Raw genomic sequence first — 22,663 nt, 5'->3', positions numbered from 1 at the left:
AATATTGTCAGCAGTGGGGCCCCTGGTCAATTTTTCTCTCCATAATTCAAGAGAACCCCTACTAGTTCACCTGCTGTGATCCTCTAACTTAGCACAGACTTGGAACTTTCCCCGTTTGTAAGACTCAGCTATTCACTAGATCAGCTCACTGAGTCATTGGAGAAGACCGATAACAAGATTCTATCAAAAAGCATAATAAAGCCATAACTTACCCAAAGTGTCACATTTATCACGAGCTCTGCAAATGTCTTGCCTGAAGGAAACACACATTTGATTGAATGCTTTGACACAAAAGTTAAAGAATAAACCATTTTGTCCTATCTATGCACATGCCCTAATGAATTTGTATGTAAAGTTATGGTATGTTCGAGATGGTTTGAATCACTTGCAAAAAACAGGAAAGAAAAATAAAATTTATTCACCATAGCTTGTTTAAATAGTCGGTACAAAATTTAAACAGTCTGTTTCCTCTGTGGTTATAACAACAGCTGTCACACTTGCTCCAAAAACATTAAAATGGCAAACCTTCAATTCTAATCTTCATTTACAGAACTGGGAAATAACCAAACTTACACAGTGATAACTGTACTGATTCTGAAAAGAGAAAATCAGCTAATTGACGTTGAATTTTTTTTAAGGCAATGCACTTCAAATGTGGAAATACTTGTATTGAGAGAAATTGAGAGAAATATTTGAATGAGTATATGAAATCTTTTTATATTCCCCAGACCAAGCTAGAAAGTGCACTGTGCTGTTACACATTTTTACTTCAGTGCCTTAACAGTGATTGAAATAATTTAAAATATTGTTTAAAAATTCACTCATTAAAGTTCAGTAAATTTACATCCTGCTATACATAGTTAAAATGCTGTCATTTGTTTTCCGAACTAGAATTTACAATACCCACTACCAAATATTCAAAATGTGTTTTAAAAGAGGAGAAAATGTGGGAAGTGAAAGCTTCAATATAAACTCTTTACCCAGTAGTGTGTCCATGTGTAATTTGATTATTACTACTATTTTCAAGTCAATTTCCTCCAAAGAACACTACATTTATAAAACTAGTATTCCATCATCAAAGGGTATGGAGGAAATCAAGATGTAATGGTTCAACTATTGCATTATGAGTGGGCTGGAGCTTGTGTTCACTCAGAGCATTCAATCTAATGTTGAATGATGAGAAGAAGAGTGAGTAGGGTTGGAGGAGGAACTCAGGAGATCACTGACATGAAGAAAGAACAAAGAGGTAATCAGGAAAGAGCCTTAGGGATCCTTAAGTTAATGGAAAAGGAGTTAGAAGATAAACCATCAATACAATTAAAGCAATTTTGAGAAAGAAAACTGAATAACCACGAGTGTAGCTCTGTGCTGAGGTATGGCTCCAATTAAATGTAATGGAGAGCCTTCTCCATATGGCTCCCAAATTGTTCCTCTAACTAAACAATGTGACAATTTCACTATTCACTCACAACATTTATGATCTAAAATAATGCTCAATTAGTAGCATTATTGTGGAATTTGTTGGCAAATGTGTGCAGTGGGCTCACGTCTCCTGTGATCAAGCGCAGGCAGCAGAAAGAGCGTGCGGCAAACCAGCCCACCCACCCTTACCCTCAACGACTGTCTGTCCCACCTGTGGCAGGGACTGTGGTTCTCGTATTGGACTGTTCAGCCACCTAAGGACTCATTCTTAGAGTGGAAGCAAGTCTTCCTTGATTCCGAGGGACTGCCTATGACGATGATTCCCTTAGATAACACAACAATATTTTGAAATACCTGGTGATAAGTACTGCTGTATCATGGTGAGAATGGTTGTTTTCATCTGGATTATTCTGTTTTTGTTGCCATATACAGAAGTTTTTTAATGTTGTTTGAGCATTGAATGATATGGATGGACCATCCTGAAAATAAAATAAAAAGTATCAAGTGCCACGTTGTTATTTTTAACATTTTAATTGGATTTTGAATATACAAATATCTAATTAAAATGTTACCTGCTCACTATTTATAACAACTAGTTTCACAACTACTATATTTATAAGATTTCCAATACTTGGATCTTTATAGATAGTAGCCACCTGCAAAAAAACAAAAAGACATAAAATGTTAAAACATATGGGGATAAGACTGAATAAAAATTAAAAAGCTACACGTTCTGAGGAAAGGAATACATTTGAAAGATTTAACTCTGTTTGTATCATTACTGACAGATCTGCTGTGCGTTTGTAGAATTTTTTGTTTTGATATATTTCTGTAATGTCAGATTACAATTTATAACGTCTTACAACTCCCCTTCTTGAACTAGCTACATTTCTTTAAGGCTATTGATCATAAAATATTGATCTCTTTTGCAAAAAAATAATTTTGAGAAGACAACTTCAAGGAGGCTGATCTTTAGAACAGTCTTAAACTCAATCGAACAAGATGACTGATTGAACTTGACATATTAAAATAGAGATGCGGAACATGGAATGGACAATGAAATATTAATATTCTATGATTTAGTGCATGAGAGACCAATATGCTTTGCTAGCATTTATTGCATCAACTACAGGCCTTCCAAATTGTGTACCTGTAAAATGAAAACACAAATAAAGCATTTAAGAAAATACTAACAGCAATACTTACAATGGACATTAAAGTGAGAACGTAATGTTGTAGGTTTGCTCCATGATGTTCAACCATTCTGTGGTCTGCAACAACCATAACCTCAACATACCGAGGGTATGACAAAAAACGCTTTGTTCGTTTGTGACTTTCTGCTCCAGTAGTGTGGTTATCGATGCCGGCTAAATTGTGCATTGTAATACTATTTTTGAGGCTGTCCAGATCGGACAAAGTATTGCTGGATAGTCCTTTATTCCATTTCCTTTTGTTTTTATTTTGGCTATGTTTATGACCTATGATCCAAAGAGAGGGAGAGAAAAAAATCCTAAAAACACCTTTTTAACTGATTTTCAGAAAAGTAGAACAATTCAAAATATCAAATGGTGCATCAGCTTGTTCAAGACAGGAGAAAGTAACTGAAACAAATAAATTATATTGTTTCTAGGACATTCATCACATTCCTGGACAAAACATATTCAAGTCTCTTTTAATAAACACTTGCTCAACTGTAAGACTTAAAAAGTTAGAAAATCAGCATAATATGTCCATATACTTTTCCTAAAATTTAGACTTTTTATGATTTTTGTGTTTCTCAGAATTCAGTATGGGAATGAAACAATTTTTAATATCAAATCTTCCCAGGTGAGATGCAACACATCCAGATGCAAAATAAAGATCTTATGACTTTCCTTAACAAGGTTCTTTAACCTCAAACTCAGAAAAGCACCATCTCGTAAACAAAAATATGACATTTTATTTTCCAACAACATCAATCCTTGTAAACACTCTGAATGAGACTTCAAATGTGTACTGAATTGTGAGCGATTTTGTACTTTGGATTCACACCCACTTTGAACTTTGAATTGGCTTGAAATTGTCATTCCATGCAAACCAATTATCTGGATTCAAACACAGGCCATAGAAGTGAAAGAGTAGTCATCTAAACCAGCGTGTCACTCAAGCTCCTGTGTACATCATTTCAACTGTTTTTTGAACAAGTATTTTTGTGTATGTTAGATGTATGTTTCAAAATGTGGATGGTTATTGTTGATATAATTGTCATTTTGCTGCATTAGTATTAATGATTGAGCACCCTTCAATAAGACAAATACACAAAATAAGATTACTTTTATTGTCTGTCCTTTAAGCAAGGTCTGCAAATAACTAGGTTTCAAATTAAGCAGCATTTTGTAGGTTTATAAAATCATAACTCATTCTCTGCACAAATAATACCTCTGGCAAGGCGTATATGTGATTGATGGCCACTTGGGCGAGGTACCAGAACCATAACCAAAGGCAGAGGAGAGGAAGAAAATTGCTGAGAAATTCCTTATCCCTCCCATTTAATATTTTGTCCAGATCTTTTTGCATGCCAGTCATTTCCCTTAGACTAGTCAATTGGCCACATATCTTGACATCACCAGTAAATTTATTACTTGAATAGGAAAGCAAATGGTATGTTGGCCTTTAGTACAAGAGGATTTGAGTATAAGAGTAAAGATGCCTTACTGCAATTATATAGGGCCCTGGTGAGACCACAGCAGGAGTATTGTGTGCAGTTTTGGTCTCCTTACCTAAGGAAGGATATACTTGCCATAGAGGGAGTGCAACGAAGGTTCACCAGACTGATTCCTGGGATGGGGGGATTGTCCTATGAGGAGAGATTGAGCAGACTAGGCTATATTCTCTAGAGTTTAATAGAATGAGAGGTGATCTCATTGAAACACACAACATTCTTACAGGGCTTGACAGGGTAGATGCAGGGAGGATGTTTCCCCTGGCTGGGATCTAGAACCAGGGGGTCACAGTCTCAGAATAAGAGGTCGAACATTTAGGACTGAAATTAGAAGAAACTTCTTCACTCAGGGTGGTGAATCTTTGGAATTCTCTATCCCAGAGGGCTGTGGAGGCTCAGTCTTTGAGTATATTCAAGACTAGTGATCGATAGATTTTTAGATATTAAGGGAATCAAAGGCCATGGGGATAGTGCAGGAAAGTGGAGTTGAGGTAGAAGATCAGCCATGATCTTATTGAATGGCAGAGCAGGCTCGAGGAACCGAATGGCCAGCTCCTGCCCCTATTTCCTATGTTATGATTGATGTACCTTGCCCCATATCTTTTATCAACAAAATAAACAGCAAGGAATTCCAAAAAGACACTTGCAGGAATCAATTTAGTATGAAGGCCATGGGGAATATTGGATTGTTTTTTTAACTCTGCTTTGACATTTTATGAATTTTAGTTTTTTTTAAGTAAAGAAAAGTGAGGACAAAGTAACAAATTTCGCTGAACCCTGCCATGAATAGATCACAAACCAGACACAAATGCTTTTTTCTGGTAGCATCGCAGTTCAATCATTTACAGCACAAACATAAGGCATTGGCTCCAAGGTTTACTCTGCTAGAACAGACGGCCTTAATCCAACAGTGGAATATTAGACCAACTTTTCCCTGGGTCTATGCAACCTTGTGTTTCTGTAGTGCCCGTTGCTTAGATCATATCTCTGTAGTTGCCTGTACTCCTATAATGTAAAACATCTAGGCCTAGAAATTGGAGTTGTTTGCGCCGCCGTTAGCGCCTGGTGATTCTGCGTGAGTTTAGCGGCTGTGGTAACCAGTAGCTCCCCGCTTGGCTGCGACTGCGCAGCGCCCTATTATCGCCGGGACCCTAACTAGGCTTTCGCCCCCTGAAGCTGCGCTGGGCGATGACAGCTTCAGGGGATGTGAACCTGGAGGCAGGCTGATATTAAAGGGAAGGTGGCAGCCATTGAAAAATAATATCTGACAACTTTCTTCTGCGTCCCATTGGCGTTTCGATTGCAGGGTTCATGTCGTGATCGGTCAGCCCGGCACTCTACTTAAGTATATAACAGCCCAGCAGGCTGATGGCATGGCACCCCACTCCCTGGTGGGCCAGGGAGGCCAGTTTCCTCACTGCAGGGTTTGCAGCTTGGGCCCTTCCCTTTAATGAAGTTATGTCTGTAATGTACTTATGATTGACTCCACGAGGCAATGTGTTGTACTCAAACTGTAGTGACCTTGGTCTTTTATTTGTAACTCCAGAGTGAGGCACAAGCACAGTGGGCAGCCTTTTATACTGGGCCCTGCACACCTATGCAGGTGACCCTCAGGTCTCCCACTGCAGTGCCCTCTGGTCGACAGCCTCTGCCACAGGGGCAGGAAACCCCGGTCTCCACCAGTTGCACCCTCTAGTGGTGCCAGCATAGTATACACACAGTGTAAACCTTATTGATAGTACATCAGGTAACAAATCTCTATCTTATGCAACTATACAGTGACTACACAGAGAGCATAACTATAGTCTGCATATATAACATGCAGCCCAGTGCGTAGCACTGCGCCCCGCTCCCGAGCACCCCAGAAAGGAAGTGGAATGCGTTATTTTGCACTCCACTTCTTTTCGGGGGCGGTAACCTGAATTTTTAAAGCAGGGCGGGACTTCCGCGCCTGCTGCAAGATGTCCCGCCTCCTGGATGTTACCGCCCCCAAATGGGGTGCAACGGAAATTCATGTCCCTTAAGTCTCACTTCATTAATGCCTTGGGAAAATTCAGGTTATACCCACTGGACTTCTCACATCCATTTATTTAGATATCTCTTCAACAAATGCCAGTAAATTTGAAAGGCTTGACATTATTTCTAAAATCATGTTGACTATTCCTTAAGGACTTTGCACTCTTCAGACAATGACTCTCAGCAATCCACAAAATAGTTTAGTGCCTCTGCAGGTCACTGGACTATAATGCTTTGGTTCACATCTCATTTCTTTTCGGAAGATGTCTGCCTAATATGAGTTATCTTCCAGCCCTGAAGTGGCGTCCCTGTGTTTATGGAGCTCCAAAAAATATTAGCCAGCTCCTTGTCCATTTCCTGATTCAGTTCCTTGAAATATACGAGGACGTATTCTATCTGATTTAGATGCCTTCTCGGTACTTATAGAACATTTTCTGTGCATTTGTAGTTTTTCCACGCCAATTTGTAACTAGCTGACTTATGTGAAAACATTTGATTATTAATATCAAGCTGTTTTTTGTAATGACATTTAACACAGTGGTACAATGATAGGAGCTTACAGCATTGCATTAAAAATATCAACTCAGGCAACTGGGACTGTTCTAACCGACCATGACTGGGTTTAATGTGGCTGATATTCTTAAAGATAAAGGCTTGCTGTTGGTGTTTGTGCAAATTACACAATATTTCGAAAATAAAATTTATGTTTTACACTCAATGTGAATCATCATCATCATAGGCAGTCCCTCGGAATCGAGGAAGACTTGCTTTCACTCTTAAAATGAGTCCTGAGGTGGCTGAACAGTCCAATACATGAATCACAGTCCCTGTCACAGGTGGGACAGTTAGTCATTGAGGGAAGGGGTGGGTGGGACAGGTTTGCCGCATGCTTTTTCCGTTGCCTGTGCTTGATTTCTGCATGCTCTCGGTGATGAGACTCGGGGTGCTCAGCGCCCTCCCGGATGCACTTCCTCCACTCAGGGTGGTCTTTGGCCAGGGACTCCCAGGTGTCAGTCAGTGGGGATGTTGCACTTTTTCAGGGAGGCTTTGAGGGTGTCCCTGTAACGTTTGCTCTGCCCACCTTTGGCTCATTTGCCGTGAAGGAGTTCCGAGTAGAGCGCTTGCTTTGGGAGTCTCGTGTCTGGCATGTGAACTATGTGGCCTGCCCAGTGGAGCTGATCAAGTGTGGTCAGTGCTTCAATGCTGGGGATGTTGGCCTGGTCAAGGACGCTAACGTTGGTGCATATGTCCTCCCAGGGGATTTGTAGGATCGTGTGGAGGCATCGTTGGTGGTATTTCAACAGCGACTTGAGGTGTCTACTGTACACAGTCCATGTCTCTGAGTCATACAGGAGGGCGGGTATTACTACAGCCCTGTAAACCATGAGCTTGGTGGCAGTTTTGAGGGCCTGGTCTTCAAACACTCTTTTCCTCAGGTGGCCGAAGGCTGCACTGGTGTACTGGAAGCGGTGTTGAATCTTGTCATCAATGTCTGCTCTTGTTGATGAGGCTCCCGAAGTATGGGAAATAGTCCACGTTATCCAGGGCCGCGCCGTGGATCTTGATGACTGGGGGGCAGTGCTGTGCGGCGAGGACAGGCTGGTGGAGGACCTTGTCTTACAGATGTTTAGCGTAAGGCTGATGCTTTCGCACGCCTCAGTAAATAAGTCAACTATGTCCTGGAGTTCAGCCTCTGTATGTGCGTAGACGCATGCGTCTTCCACATACTGTAGCTCGACGACAGAGGTTGGGGTGGTCTTGAAGCTGGCCTGGAGACGGCAAAGGTTGAACAGGTTCCCACTGGTTCTGTAGTTTAGCTCCACTCCAGCGGGGAGCTTGTTGACTGTGAGGTGGAGTATGGCAGCAAGGAAGATTGAGAAGAGGGTTGGAGCAGCCCTGCTTGACCCTGGTCCGGACATGGATTGGGTCTGTAATGGATCCATTGGTAAGGATCACGGCCTGCATGTCGTTGTGAAGCAGGCGGAGGATGGCGATGAACTTTTGGGGGCATCCGAAATGGAGGAGGATGCTCCATAGACCCTCGTGGTTGACCGTGTCGAAGGCCTTTGTAAGGTCGAAGAAGGCCATGTATAAGGGCTGGCGCTGTTCCCTGCATTTTTCCTGCAGCTGTCATGAACCCGTCACCATTGGATTGCTGCCTACTCTATGTAAAACAGGCATAACTGCTAGCAATATTGTTCATTTGTGCCATGTATATTAAAACAATTTTAATTATTTAGCATTTCAATACTGTTTTCAATATATATGAATTGACATTTTCACAAATATTAAATATATTTAGAAAGAGCACAATGTTAGTCACCTCTGCCTGAATATGTGCATAAAAGCAGGACCCAGAGGTCCAATGGCGGGGGGGGGGGGGGGAGAAAAAAAGATCAGACATGAAGGAATCCTCCATAAAATCATTGACTTCATTTTGGAGAGAAGGTCCCTACTGCTGCAAACTCCTAATGTATTGAAGATAGAATTAAATAATGGTATGAAGAAAAAATACACTCGACAGAAGTGCTCCGAAAAACTCCGTTTACTCAAAGAAGCTGATAAATAATACAGGTAAATATATTTTTGTATTGTCTCCATATATAATGTACACCATATGTGAAGGTGACTCCACTACAAAACCTGGGCTAGAATTTCCACTTCATTTCCGGCTGTTTTCTTGGCTGTACTGCTCGTTTTCAGCAGAAAACCACCTGGTGAAAATTTACACTGCATTTCTCAAATGGCGTTTTCGAAATATCGCTGGGGAGCGGACCACCGGAGGCCGAAAAAAACGCTACCGTCTAAGTTTGGGCTCAGCGGTGACCCGTAGGTAAGATCGATTAAAAACGCCCACGAAAAGCAGCCGGAGCTGGGCAGTCGGTAAGTACCCCTGTGAAGAAAGGTAAGTTAAAGGGTTTTTTAATAATTCTTTTAAAATTCTTTTACAGCGATTAAGTTAAAAAGGGTCCTGAGAATGTTTTCTGATTTTTTTATTTCTTGGAAAAAATATTTTTTGTGTTTTCCTCCCTCCCTAGGCCCAACCGCAGCCTCGGTCTAAATTTGAGTACTCACCGCCCGTTCTGGTTAAGAACTGCCCATTTTGCCCAGGATCGCTTTTAACCGCCGAGAGTCTACGTGTAAGATCCATTTTCTCGCTGGGCGGTATTTTTTCCTTTTTTTTATGCAATTTTTCGCTGGCGTTAATTTAAGAATCTTAGCCATCTTTTTGGGCGGCAATCCGGTGGTGGCGGATTTTATGGAAATCCTAGCCCCATGTCGTGGATGTTACATTTATACAGGTTGAACCTCTCTGGTCCGGGACTCTCTGGGCCGGAAACATCCGTGGTTCGGCATTAGTTTGCGGAACTGCCGCTTTCCTGGGCCTGGGCTTAAAGCTCACTGTTGAGCTCTCCCCTGTCGCTCATCATCTCACTCTGCTTTCTCATTGTGGAATTGTGGCACTTGAAGGCGCAGTAAAGGGCCGTCAGACCTGAGACAGACAGAGAAATGACCAATCACCAACGTTCCCCGCCTCTCCTCCCTCACTCAGCGATCACCAGCACTGACCTCCCGTGGTTCGGAAAATTCTGTGTTTTTGCACCGGTCACGTCCCAAGGGTGCCGGAGCAGAGAGGTTCAACCTGTATTATATATGGGGTTCATATAAACCTATTCTCTAGGAGGTAGTACAGTATCATGTTCCTTGCTTTAGAAAAAAAATACTGAATCTATGATGCAAAAAAACAAATGAGATAGTGCACAGTTTATTGTGCTTGTGGTGTAATTACTTATGCACTATATCTGTACGCTTTTCTAGGGATTGGCTGTCGATCTTTGCGAACACCCATCAGAAGCTGGCACTCGAACATGGCAGCCCAAACACCACACACAAGCTGATTTTATATTCATCCTCAGCTGCCAGCTTCCATACCTCCGGTCTCACAGTCATTGCCCAGATTATTGTAAAAACTTTTTGATTTTTTTTCCAGCAACTAGGAAAACCCATTATTATAGTGTATTAGTGCTACCCGTCTAACTCTGGCCACAAAAATCACTCTCCAGTGGACGCACAACCTGCTAGGAATTTTCAGAAAGACCCCCACCCCCTCCCTGCCGCCCAAATAAACATTACGGCCTACAAACAAATTTTCTGCGTGGGCGCAATCCTAAAGTTAGACAGCAAAATGTGTCCAATCCCATTCTGCTGATGTCTAGCTGTGCTCAGATAGCCTGCGAATCTCATTAGAGTACACCCGAACGTAAAATGGCCGTAGATCAGCGTAAACATGCAGTGCCCAAGGAAAAGCGCTGAACTCACACTTTACATTTCTTCTTTAAGTACGAAAATTAAAGTTTCAACTAATTTAACCATCATTCAAGCACAGCATTTAAGCTGCAATCAGCGAAGATTTTCAATTTTTAATGTGACTTCTACTTATGCTATAAAACTCCATTCAAAGAAAAAGAAAATACAATGCAGGACTCAGTGAGGATAATTTTTTATTTAAAAATGCTCAAAAAAATTCAATATAAAGACTAAAAAAAATGACCGGTTCCTGCTGCACCTGAATATCTGGTTGGATTTTCAGGAGGGCCTCCAAACCAGTGCAATTGCAGGATACTTTATAAACTGGGGATGAGGCCAGTTTTATGAGCAGATGTATGCTTGGGCAAGGGAATCTGTAGACATACTTAAACAATGAAGGAGATTTGGCCATAAATGAGTTACACGCATAGTTCAATCTCCAAAGATCCAACCTGTAGTACAAAAGAACCTACAGACTTCCATGCATTTGCCTTCAGAGTCCAAATAACGTCTACCAACAATAACATCTAGGAGCTCAAGAAGCAGTGTGCTGGTTTCTAGCAAATGTGAACAAGTTGATTGGAAAACCAATATGCTCTGCCGACCATGCAGTCTGGATATGTGGTATGCAATAATGTCATAACGCTGTGGCTGTGGCAAGCACCTTTTTGAACTGCTCATACAGCAGGCAAAATTACCGCCTGCAACATGCTCTGGGTGAGAGGTGGATATTTAGCAGAGTCAGCACAAGTATTCCTAGGCTGTCAAGTATACTCATGATGCACAGCTCACCCTCCAACTTGTATTGTGGAACCCAAAGAAAATCCTATTGAAGATCCAAATACAGGTGATATATCTTTCCACACCTTGGTAGCACAGTCGTCTGTCTGGATCCTGCTAATGTTGCCACTCATTGTCCTTGCTGCTGAATGACATCAATGTCAGTGTCCGTGATGTCTTTGTAATCTTCAGAATTTGGAATGAATTCCTGCATCAACAGGAGATAGATATGGTGAACACGTCTGTGAAAAATAAGATGGTTTACATTATTAAACTTTTTGACGGTTTCAGAATTTGTAAAAGATAAAAAATATCCTTGTTATTTCCATAGAACAGTAAAAACAAGGAAGAATACAGAATATTATCGAGAACTTACAAATCTATTACATATTGTGAGCATGCATGCAACAGTGGACGTCATAATCTTTACATGAGAACATGTACTCATGATTGCAAATGGCATGGAAATTGTCACTTACCAGATTATACAGCAGTCTTGGAAGAGGTTGGTCATTGTACTTCATTTGGAATACCTATGCAGCAATTTTCCAGCTTTGGCAGCAGTTTTTCTGGTTGCCTTTTATAGCTAGGTGGTGCACCTTTAATTTGTCCATTGTGTTCGAATTTACACCATGCTGAACATTTAAAGTTGTTGATTCTCTTTTCAACCGTTAGAGGTGCTTTTCAGCCTCAAGTAATAATTCTTACTTCTAATGATGTTGGGCCATGCCTTAGCACCATCATGTGGTGAGGCTGGAATGGCTCTGTTGCCTGAAAAAGATGGTTTTCTTTTTCTGTATTTGATTAATATATACTGTTCCATTTTCTTGAAATAAGACCACCTGTGTTTGTTATCCATTATTTTGCATGCTTATTGGCACTGATGTTCTGAGATATGTCAGCTGTACAGCACAAATAATTTATGTGCATGGGTAAAATTGTTGAACTTGCACCTGGTTGGATTGGTTACATTTCTGCCAACAGCATATCAAAATATATTAAAGTAAAAAATAAAGGTATTTTACTGGTGTAAATTGAATGGAGTTAATGATGAAAAAATATGCAGTACCGTTATTTTGCAAATTGCCTCTTCTTTCTGGAGTTTCTTGGAAATATATATTTTTGTGACCTTTACAGATATTGATGATTTCTAAGCCAAAATGATTGGATCTGGAATTTGCTCCTAGTCTGCATCTACAAACAGTTCTGATTAACATCCTTTTACCTTGTTTCATACAAATCTACTATTCATCCATATTTAGTTTTTTTTTAAAGTTACATTGCTAGTGATAATTAGCATTCAAAATTAAAAAAAAATTTGTTCCTGGGATGTGGGCGTCACTGCCAAGGCCAGCATTTACTGTCCACCCCTAATTGCCCCTTGAGAAGGTGGTGGCGAGCCGCCTTCTTGAACTGCTGCAGTCCGTAAGGTAAAAGTACTCCCACAGTGCTGTTAGGGAGGGAGTTCCAAGATTTTGACCCAGCAACGATGAAGGAACGGTGATATATTTCCAAGTCAGGATGGTGTATAACTTGAATTTGGAGGAGACGGTGTTCCCATGCACCTGCTGCCCTTGTCCTTCTAGGTGGCAGAGGTCGTGGGTTTGGGAGGTGCTGACGAAGAAGCCTTGGCGAGTTGCTGCAGTGTATATTGTAGATGGTACACACTGCAGCCACGGTGCGCCGGTGGTGGAGGGAGGGAATGCTTAAGGTGGTGGATAGGGTGCTAATCAAACGGACTGTTTGTCCTAGATGGTGTCGAGCTTCTCGAGTGTTATTGAAGCTGCACTCATCCAAGCAAATGGAGAACATTCCATCACACTCCTTACTTGTGCCTTGTAGATGGTGGAAAGGCTTTGGGGAATCAGGAGGTGAGTCACTCGCCACAGAATACCCAGCCTCTGACCTACTCTTGTAGCTACAGTATTTATGTGGCTGGTCCAGTTAAGTGTCTGATCAATGGTGACAAAAGGATGTTGATGGTGGGGGATTCGGCGAAGGTAATGCTGTTGAATGTCAAGGGGCGGTGGTTAGACTCTCACTTGTTTGACATAGCCATTGCCTGATGCTTGTGTGGCATGAATGTTACTTGCCACTTATCCGCCCAAGTCTGAATATCGTCCAGTTCTTGCTGCATGCGGGCATAGATTGCTTCATTATCTGAGGAGTTGCGAATGGCACTGAACACTGTGCAGTCATCAGCGAACATCCCCACTTCTGACCTTATGATGGAGGGAAGGTCATTGATGATGCAGCTGAAGGTGGTTGGGCCTAGGACACTGCCCTGAGAAATTATTACAGCTGACTGTTAAGAAGCTGAATTATTACTAGTGCCGATACTCTCAAAGTGAAGGACAGAACAGTACTCAACATGTATGTAGATCCAACTGTTGGGCTCAGTAACCCTTCCAAATCTGTAACCCAAGTGTCGTACATCTCCTGTGCCACTGTTCACAGCGAAATAATCCTTATTTGATGTTGTCCATATTCCTTTTGCAGCCTAATTGTAAGAGTATTTAATCCACTCCTGTAATACACAAGATGACTGACACAAGAAACAGATAACTGGGGTAATTTTCAACTTTGCCACCTGGGCAGTAACCTGGTGGAGTGGATCAACTGTCCTTTGATTTCAATGGGATGAAAAATCGGGCGGGTTCTACAATGGGTGAGCAATTCGCTCCATCAGCTTATAGTGTAGGCGGCGATATTAAAAATTACTCACATTACCTCATGTAGACTGAAAATGTGAGGTTTCACAGATGATATTTGTAATACTATTTATTTACCTATAAAATTTGCTTTAAAGTAACTTTCTTTCTCCTTCCCTCAAGAGCTTATTCTCAATTACTTTTATTTTTGCTGTATTTTCCATGGTAGATTTAAAATACAAGTACAGATACTGCATTTATTTATTTATTCTTACCTCCTTTCTCCCCAAAACATCGCTCCAATTTCTCAGTTGTTGACATGATTCTAAAAGTAATTTTTTTCACCCCCTTATTTCACATGGCAGACTTTTATTTCTTAGAGCTATAATCATTACAGTACTTAGGATTTCCATCGGGAGTCTGTGATCCCTTGAAGGTGCACTTGGGAATTTCAGGGGGTCTGCAAGGTCATCTGACTCTGTCTACATCTGGGACTGGGTATACCACATAAGTGTCTCAAGAACTCTGAATTCCATATTGTTCCGTATTCACTGATTTACTAGTGTTATTTTTGTTATTGCATACTAACAAAAGGTATTTTTATGATGATAGCATTGGATGTTGTCTTTCAAAGGTTGGAATGGAGTTTCCTAGGTAGATACGTATTGATATTTACTGAAGATTTCCCCACACAATTTAATTTGTAAACTATTCACAGTGCTGCACCAGGGAGATGCACCCTGCCCACCATCAAATTTCCGATGACCATGAGCAGTGGTCATTCACCACGTTATAGAACTCACCTGACGCTAGGTGCAATGTCTAAACTCAGCACCACAGGCCACAAACAGCCCCCCTAAAAACATCAAGCCCCCTCAGTTAAACAAACAACTTGCATCCCAACCACCACCATTAACTCAGAATTTTTTATTCAATTGCTTAAACTGTGTAACATGCTGAAAAAGAACTATTGGGCCTGAAATTCCGGTTCTGGGCTTCCCGCGGGCGGTCACCTGAAAAGAAGAAAAAAGATGCGCACCTGCCTTTTGCTCGGGCGCCCATCAGCGATTCCGGTTTTAGACCTCTCCTTCATGTGCATCGGAGCGCGTTCACGCCCTGTAGGTACGTAACTGATGCTGCAGCTGGAGCTGGAGTCACGTGGGCCTGGACACCCAATCAAGGTAAATATTCCCACTCATAGTACTAGAAGCTCCGTAACTCCGAGTTCCTGTTACTATCAACGGGAACTCCCCCCCCACAAAACACCAAACACAACATTAATTTTTTTTTAAAACTCACTTATTTAACATTAATTGAAATGAAAGTTAATTAAATGTTTTAGAAAAAAATATATATTTTTGTTAAAATTGTTTTAATTAGAGTTTAAAATAAACTTAACTTAGAGGACAGGGTTTTTAACATAAAAATGTGCTTTTTAATTTTATTTTTTAATGTTTTTTATATGTTTTAATACTCTTACACTGGTAAAAGTAGGCTATGCACCTACTTTTACCGTGCGCAAGAGTTTGAGAGATGGGCAAATATTGCAACCTCGCCCGTGCGAATGTCATTTTCCCGAAGATGTGGAGGATCTTGACAGATCGGAAAAGCCGGCTTTTGGCATATGCGCATTACACGCCGAAAACTGGCTTTTGCGATGCCTTCCCGGGTCTGTACACACTCCGTACGGAGCCGATGAGGCCGCGATTTCAGGGCCAGTATGTTTCAAATCCCCGGGACTCCCCAAAGCACTTCACAATCAAATAACTAATTTGACGTGTAGTTCCTGTTGTTACCTCGGTAAACACAGCCAATTTGTGCAACAAAATCCCACAAAGAGCCATGAAGATAAATAGTGCTGCTGGTCAGGAACATTGAACATTTTTCTCCAACATTTATACCTCATCGTTTATCGGCATTCTGCCGAGTTGCACTCTGGGTATTGTAATTCTGCAGGACGAGAGGGGAATACAACTCCCATGATGCAGATGAAAATCTCAAACATCCACAGCTGAAGTGAATTTTTCAGTTGGTGTCTCAGACTCTCAGCTCTCGATAGAAGGACATTTCTAATATAAATAAATGATTTTAATTAAGTTTTTCAGAATTGTGTTTATGCACTTATTATAAATGTTGCATCTAGCAATATACATTGAACTAAATAAAAGAAAATAGCAGTTAAAAACACTGAAGAATCTATGAGTTGCTAAATGGGTATGTTTTATGGTACTTGCTGGCTTGTGAATGATAGCTTTGATTGCTGATTTTTCCTGCTGGTTACTCATTCCTCATGATTACTTTTTGCTACTGGATTTCTTCACGTTTAATCAATCAAATTGGTAACTATGGATGCATGACACGGTTGAGGTGTGACACTATGGCCGCGATTCTTGCCGACCGAGGTGAGTCCGGTGTGGCCGAGGTCTGTAGCGAGCTCCCGGCCCGCTGTTGCCTGCAGCCCGCTCTCTCCAAGTGATTTTACCTTGATGGGGCTTGCTAAGCCTGTCCAGTGAGGTTCCCAGCTAATTAAAAGGAAGCGGGTCTGGTGATGTCATTTGATGACGCGTCATCAGCTGGTTTCCTTAAAGCAACCATGGCAACATTGATTTTGACAGTTGTGCTGCCTGTGTTCTACAGCATTGAGCTGCTACAAGCACTGACACAGAGGTGCATGGCTGCACCCAGGCTCTCCCATGACTCCATTCATATGCTTATGGAGGGAGTCACAGCATGCAGAGAAGTTCTCTTCCCTTCCAATGAGGGGAGGAGACCTCTCCAGGAGATCAATGCAGCCCGGATGCACATTGCACAGGAGGGCTCAAGCAGGGATGTCATCAGGAGGACCTGGCTGCAGTGGATCACGAAACGTTACTGCAAAGCCACACTCAACCTCATCCTGCTGTGCCACTCATCACATCTTCATCATTCTGCCTTCCCTACCCTACTCTTGCACATCCTTACTCACACCAACTTACCTCACTTCCCCTCTCAGTAGCTACCCCTCGCACTCACCCTCATCCTTGTCTAATCTTCCCAACTAACAACACACAAGGGTAGGCACCTGGGTGTTATCGCCAATGTTCATGTAAGGTTTCTGTTAATGTGGTGTCAAACATTGAAAGCTTTATTTTCAACACTTTGCCTTCTTGGACAGATTTGTGTGCACTTTTAGAAGTGGCTTAGTGAGTGATGAGTGTGAAAGGAATGGCTTGGTCATTGTAGGGATGCTTTATGGTGCTGGTGTGGGATGGTGCCAACTTGGCGCATCATGTGGCAGTCAGGGTGTACAGCGTCAAGTGAAGTAAAGCTGGCCATGGTGAGGCAATCCCTGGCGTCCTGGGCAGCAATGTGGTCAGGTGCTGATGCCGTGTCCTGTGCAGCATCAGTTGATTGCGGAGAAGGTTGGTGTTATTGTTGGTGCTGCTGGTGTGCCTGGTGATGTTGGTTTTGGGGCTGATCGTGGTGGGATTCAGAGGACCAAGGTGAGATTATTTCAAGGGTACCGATGCTGATGGAATAGATGGCAGGTGAAGTTGAGATGATAGAAGCGATCGGTCAATGGTGAGAGGGGTTGCTCCAAGGAGTGACTGTGGATAGTGAGTTTCTAAGTGTCGAGTGTGGCTCAGTGGGAAGCACTCTAGCCTCTAAGTCAGAAGGTGGTGGGTTCAAGTCCCACTCCAGGGACTCAAGCACAAAAAAATCCAGCTGACACTCCAGTGCAGTGCTGAGGGAGCGCTGCACTGTCGGAGGTGCCGTCTTTCAGATGATACGTTAAACCGAGACCCCGTCTACTCTCTCAAGTGGGCACAAAAGATTCCACGGCACTATTTTGAAGACGAGGAGGGGAGTTATCCCCGGTGTCCTGGCCAATATTTATCCCTCAATGAACATAACAAAAAACAGATTATCTGGTCATTATCACATTGCTGTTTGTGGGAGCTTGCTTGTGAGAAAATTGGCTGCCGCTTTTCCTACATTACATAAGAACATAAGAAATAGGAGCAGGAGTAGGCCATACGGCCCCTAGAACCTGCTCCACCATTTAATACATTCATGGCTGATCCGATCATGGACTAAGGTCCACATGCCTGCCCGTTCCCCATAACCCCTTATCCCCTTATCGTTTAAGAATCTGTCTATTTCTTTCTTAAATTTATTCAATGTCCCAGCTTCCACAGCTCTCTGAGGCAGCGAATTCCACAGATCCACAACCCTCTGAGAGAAGTAATTTTTCCTCATCTCAGTTTTAAATGGGCAGCCCCTTATTCTAAGATTATGCCCCCTAGTTCTAGTTTCCCCATTATCAGTGGAAACATCCTCTCTGCATCCACCTTGTCAAGCCCCCTCATAATCTTATACGTTTCGATAAGATCACCTTTCATTCTTCTGAATTCCAATGAGTACAGGCCCAACTCACGCAACCTTTCCTCAAAAGTCAACCAGCTCATCTCCGGAATCAACCTTGTGAACCTTCTCTGAACTGCCTCCAAAGCAAGTATATCCTTTCGTAAATATGGAAACCAAAACTGCACGCAGTATTCCAGGTGTGGCCTCACCAATACCCTGTACAACTGTAGCAAAACTTCCCTGCTTTTATACACCATCCCCTTTGCAATAAAGGCCAAGATACCATTGGCCTTCCTGATTACTTGCTATACCTGCATACTATCCTTTTGCGTTTTATGCACAAGTACCCCCAGGTCCCGCTGTACTGCAACACTTTGCAATCTTTCTCCATTTAAATAATAACTTGCTCTTTGATTTTTTTTCTGCCAAAATGCATGACCTCCCACTTTCCAACATTATACTCCATCTGCCAAATTTTTGCCCACTCACTTAGCCCGTCTATGTCCTTTTGCAGATTTTGTGTGTCCTCCTCACACATTGCTTTTCCTCCCATCTTTGTGTTGTCAGCAAACTTGGCTACGTTACACTCTGTCCCTTCTTCCAAGTCATTAATATAGATTGTAAATAGTTGGGGTCCCAGCACTGATCCCTGTGGCATCCCACTGGTTACTGATTGCCAACCAGAGAATGAACCATTTATCCCGATTCTCTGTTTTCTGTCAGTAAGCCAATCTTCTATCCATGCTAATATATTACCCCCAACCCCGTGAACTTTTATCCCCTCCCTGCCAGTGCTGACTCTGGCTGGGTTCAGTTCCACACTCACTGGTTCCCCTCCCCTGAAGGTGCTGACTCTGGCTGGGTTCAGTTCCACACTCACTGGTTCCCCTCCCCTGAAGGTGCTGACTCTGGCTGGGTTCAGTTCCACACTCACTGGTTCCCCTCCCCTGAAGGTGCTGACTCTGGCTGGGTTCAGTTCCACACTCACTGGTTCCCCTCCCCTGAAGGTGCTGACTCTGGCTGGGTCAACAGTGACTACACTTCAAAAAAAAAGTATTTAATTGACTGTTAAGCATTTTGAGATGTCTGGTGGTCGTGAAAAGCGCTATGCAAATCCAAGTTTTCCTTTTTACTCCAAACATTTCCAACCTGCATCATCATCATCATAGGCAGAGTCCCTCGGAATCGAGGAAGACTTGCTTCCACTCTTAAAATTAGTCCTTAGGTGGCTGAACAGTCCAATACGAGAACCACAATCCCTGTCACAGGTGGGACAGATAGTCGTTGAGGGAAGGGGAGGGTGGGACAGTTTTGCCGCATGCTCTTTCCGCTGCCTGCGCTTGATTTCTGCACACTCGCGGCGATGAGACTCGAGGTGCTCAGCGCCCTCCCGGATGCACTTCCTCCGTAAACCTGCATAAAGCTCAAATGTGTCTTCCAAATCCTGAAGGCTCCAGCTTCTAAGATTGGAAAGTGAACAGCTGTGAAATGGGAGCTTTTATACCACATTTGCAGCTGTCAACTATCCAGCAGAATGGATACCGACCAACTTACCTGACGTAATCCCCAAGTGCCACAAACCTCATGAAAAAGGTGGAAAAATGGTAAGTGCAGGGCAAAATGGTGTTTAATTGGCATTTAACTACCTCTTTATGATTGAAATTGCCTTCCCTGGCGCTTGGTGTCGGGTCTGTTAAGCACTGGTAGACCCGACACATGGGAGACTAATGTGGAGGTGCTATATTAATACAAGTTGTCGTTGTTGATCATAGTCTGACCAGACGAATATCTTTTTTCCCTTTTAATTGCTGATTTTTAACCTATTCCAGCATTGCTACCCCCTTCATATGGCTCAAATCCCAATGGGGCAAGTCTCTTCACGACAATTTGTTCTACACCCAGTTAAATTAGCTAGAGCTTCAAATTGAAAAATGTACAACTATGGCACATATATACAAAGCAAAAAATGCAGATCAAATTATACAGGTCACTTTTTTCAGACAGGTCAGTCCCATTCTTGTGCCCTCTACAATAATATGGGAATGGGTTGGATCATACAGTGGGACAATTACTCGGAGCAGTGTTTTGTTTCTTGCCTTTTTTGTACCTAGATGGAGTTATAAGAAAGTAAAAGATGCAGCTGTTTTTAAAATACCCTTGAAACAGGATGGAAAAAAAAAAGTCAAAAATATGTACTAAAATTAAATTACGTGGAGAGACCATGTGATTGTGGAGCAAGGCTGTATGTACATATATTTATGTCAGAGGAAAGTTAGGGTTGACAGGAATTGAGGCAGGGTAACTGTATGAGGTAGAAATTAGTCTTGGGCTGTAGCGCAAAACTAGCAGTATTGGATTGGCCACCCGTTATATGCCTCCCTGATATTCTATCCCATTGACTGCCATAAAACCGAATATTGGGCAGGGTGTACAATAGTCGGCCAATTCAATATTGCTTATTTGTACCCAAGACGATTTTCTGTCATATATGTCAGGAATACCTGAAAGTTAAAGAAGTAGATTCCGTGAGAAGTGAAAAGTTACACAATGAACTACTCCATTTAGATATCTTTATTTTGAAAAAAGATAATGCCAGCACTTGAGGTATGCTACAGAGCACCAGATCAGAAGAAACAGCAAGGAAGTTTGCTCTATGAAGAGATAAAAATGATACGTGGAAATGGGAAGGTTACTTTAATGGGCACTTCAATTAACAAAATATAAACTGATAGGACGAGAAATTAGCCTCCTTTGAGCCTCCAGTTGGCGCCTCCAGGGAGTAGGGGTGGGGGGTGATAATAGGGCACTACCGGCTCTGCGACTGGGCGCGGCAAGAGTACCGACGGCCACGGAATTGCCGTGGAGGTTAGTGCGGCGGTAAACCCTAGCGCCATGATCTTCTGCGCCCTGGAGATCGTGATGTCATCCCCCTGCAGCATTGTCGGGTGTCAGCACTGGCAGCTGCAGGAGGTGTTGTTAGGGAGGCTGGCTGCTTGGGGAGCGGTATGTATAGGTAAAGCTTGTGTCAATAAAAAATTTGCTTGGAGCCTTTCGGTAAATTTTTCACCATTTTCTTCAGCCGCGATTGATCAGCCCTGCACTCTGTTAGTGCTTGGGGCTGATCGTCATGGATCGCTGCTGTCGACAAGGAGGGACATCGATTTCATGCAGAGCCCGCAGCAATGGCCCTTCCCTTTAAGGGAGGGAAGGAGCCTCCGATCCCAGCGCCGCTACATTCGACATTGTGCAGTGCTGCACCGCTACCACCGCTCTTGGCGGCTTTAGCGCTCCAAGGGAAGTAGTAGCGCTTGATTTCGTGGTCCACTTCCTTCCTGGAAAGCTAAACCGGAAGTTCGTGTCGGCTTCACTTGCGCAGCGACCGGTAATACTTTTGCGCTACCGCAAACGTTATCGCCCTAAACAGGGTGCTATGCAATTTCTCTCCCATAATGTTTAAATGGTTCAAAGTCTGAGATAATGCATGAGGACTTCATAAATAGTTCATCAGGAGAGCCACAATAGGCAATCTGCATCTTGACTTGGTGAGTTACACATAAGGAATGAAAGGCATGGGGGTACCTTTTGAGAATAGTAACCAGAGAATGATCAAGTTCAACATAATCTGTGATTGAGAAATACCACGGACCAGCAGTCAAGCATATAATTTCAAAAAGGCTAACTTCAGAGATATAATATAATAATATAATAGCTGAAGCAAACTAACTGGTATGTGTGTGGGGGGCGGGGTGTTAATTCAGCAAAATTGCTGTAGCAGACAAGTGGAACTTCTTCAAATGCACGATGCTGAGCATATGGAATAAAGACATACCTAGGATCAGCAAGCATAGACTAAACCAGTATGACTCCAAGTGGGTTAACACATTAGTAAGAGGTGAAGTAAGGAATAAAGCAAGCAAGGAAGAAAAAGAATAATGCTTATCACATCTTCAGGATGTCCCAAAGCACTTTACAAAAGTGGATTACTTTTGAAATGTAGTATTTGTTATGTAGGCAAAGCTGCAGTCAATTTGCACACAGCGATGTCCCACAAACAGCAAGTGAATGACCAGATAATGTATTTTTTGGTGGTGTTGGTTGAGGGAAGAATGTTGACCAGGACACTAGAAGGACACCTCACTCTTCTTTGAATAATGCCATGTAATCATTCACATACACCCGAGCAGGCTGGCAGACAGAATCTCAGCTTAATGTCTCTTCCAAAATACAGCGCCTTTGACAATACAGCACTCTCTCAGTACTACACTGTGCTCAAATCTTATGTGGGGCTTGAACCCAAGACCTTCTGAATAGGAGGGATGAGTACTACTAACTGAGCTAAACTGGAGGAATAAGCTCTATGTACACTGCTGTGAGAAAAGTGAAGGATTTTACTAGGATGAATATAATGAGAAACCATGTTAAATGGGCCAAGAGATGC

At 42.5% G+C, this 22,663-nt stretch overlaps 1 protein-coding gene across 1 annotated transcript in view; it reads right to left on the bottom strand.

The window, feature by feature from the left end:
- The window catches only part of adamts9 (ADAM metallopeptidase with thrombospondin type 1 motif, 9), a 462,662-nt gene that overhangs the window by 386,631 nt on the left and 53,368 nt on the right, over positions 1–22,663 (bottom strand). Inside the window, exons 4-7 of the mRNA XM_070895215.1 lie at positions 2,629–2,900; positions 1,995–2,078; positions 1,777–1,901; positions 213–253 (exon numbers count right to left, since the gene is read on the bottom strand). Of these exons, the coding sequence (XP_070751316.1) occupies positions 213–253; positions 1,777–1,901; positions 1,995–2,078; positions 2,629–2,900 (522 nt within the window). The remainder of the gene's footprint in view (positions 1–212; positions 254–1,776; positions 1,902–1,994; positions 2,079–2,628; positions 2,901–22,663) is intronic.

This window comes from Pristiophorus japonicus, chromosome 12 (genome assembly GCF_044704955.1).
Source record: "Pristiophorus japonicus isolate sPriJap1 chromosome 12, sPriJap1.hap1, whole genome shotgun sequence".
Classification (NCBI taxonomy): Eukaryota; Metazoa; Chordata; class Chondrichthyes; family Pristiophoridae; genus Pristiophorus; species Pristiophorus japonicus.
The sequence above is the reverse complement of the archived record's forward strand: the minus strand, read 5'-3'. Positions and strand labels throughout refer to the sequence as shown.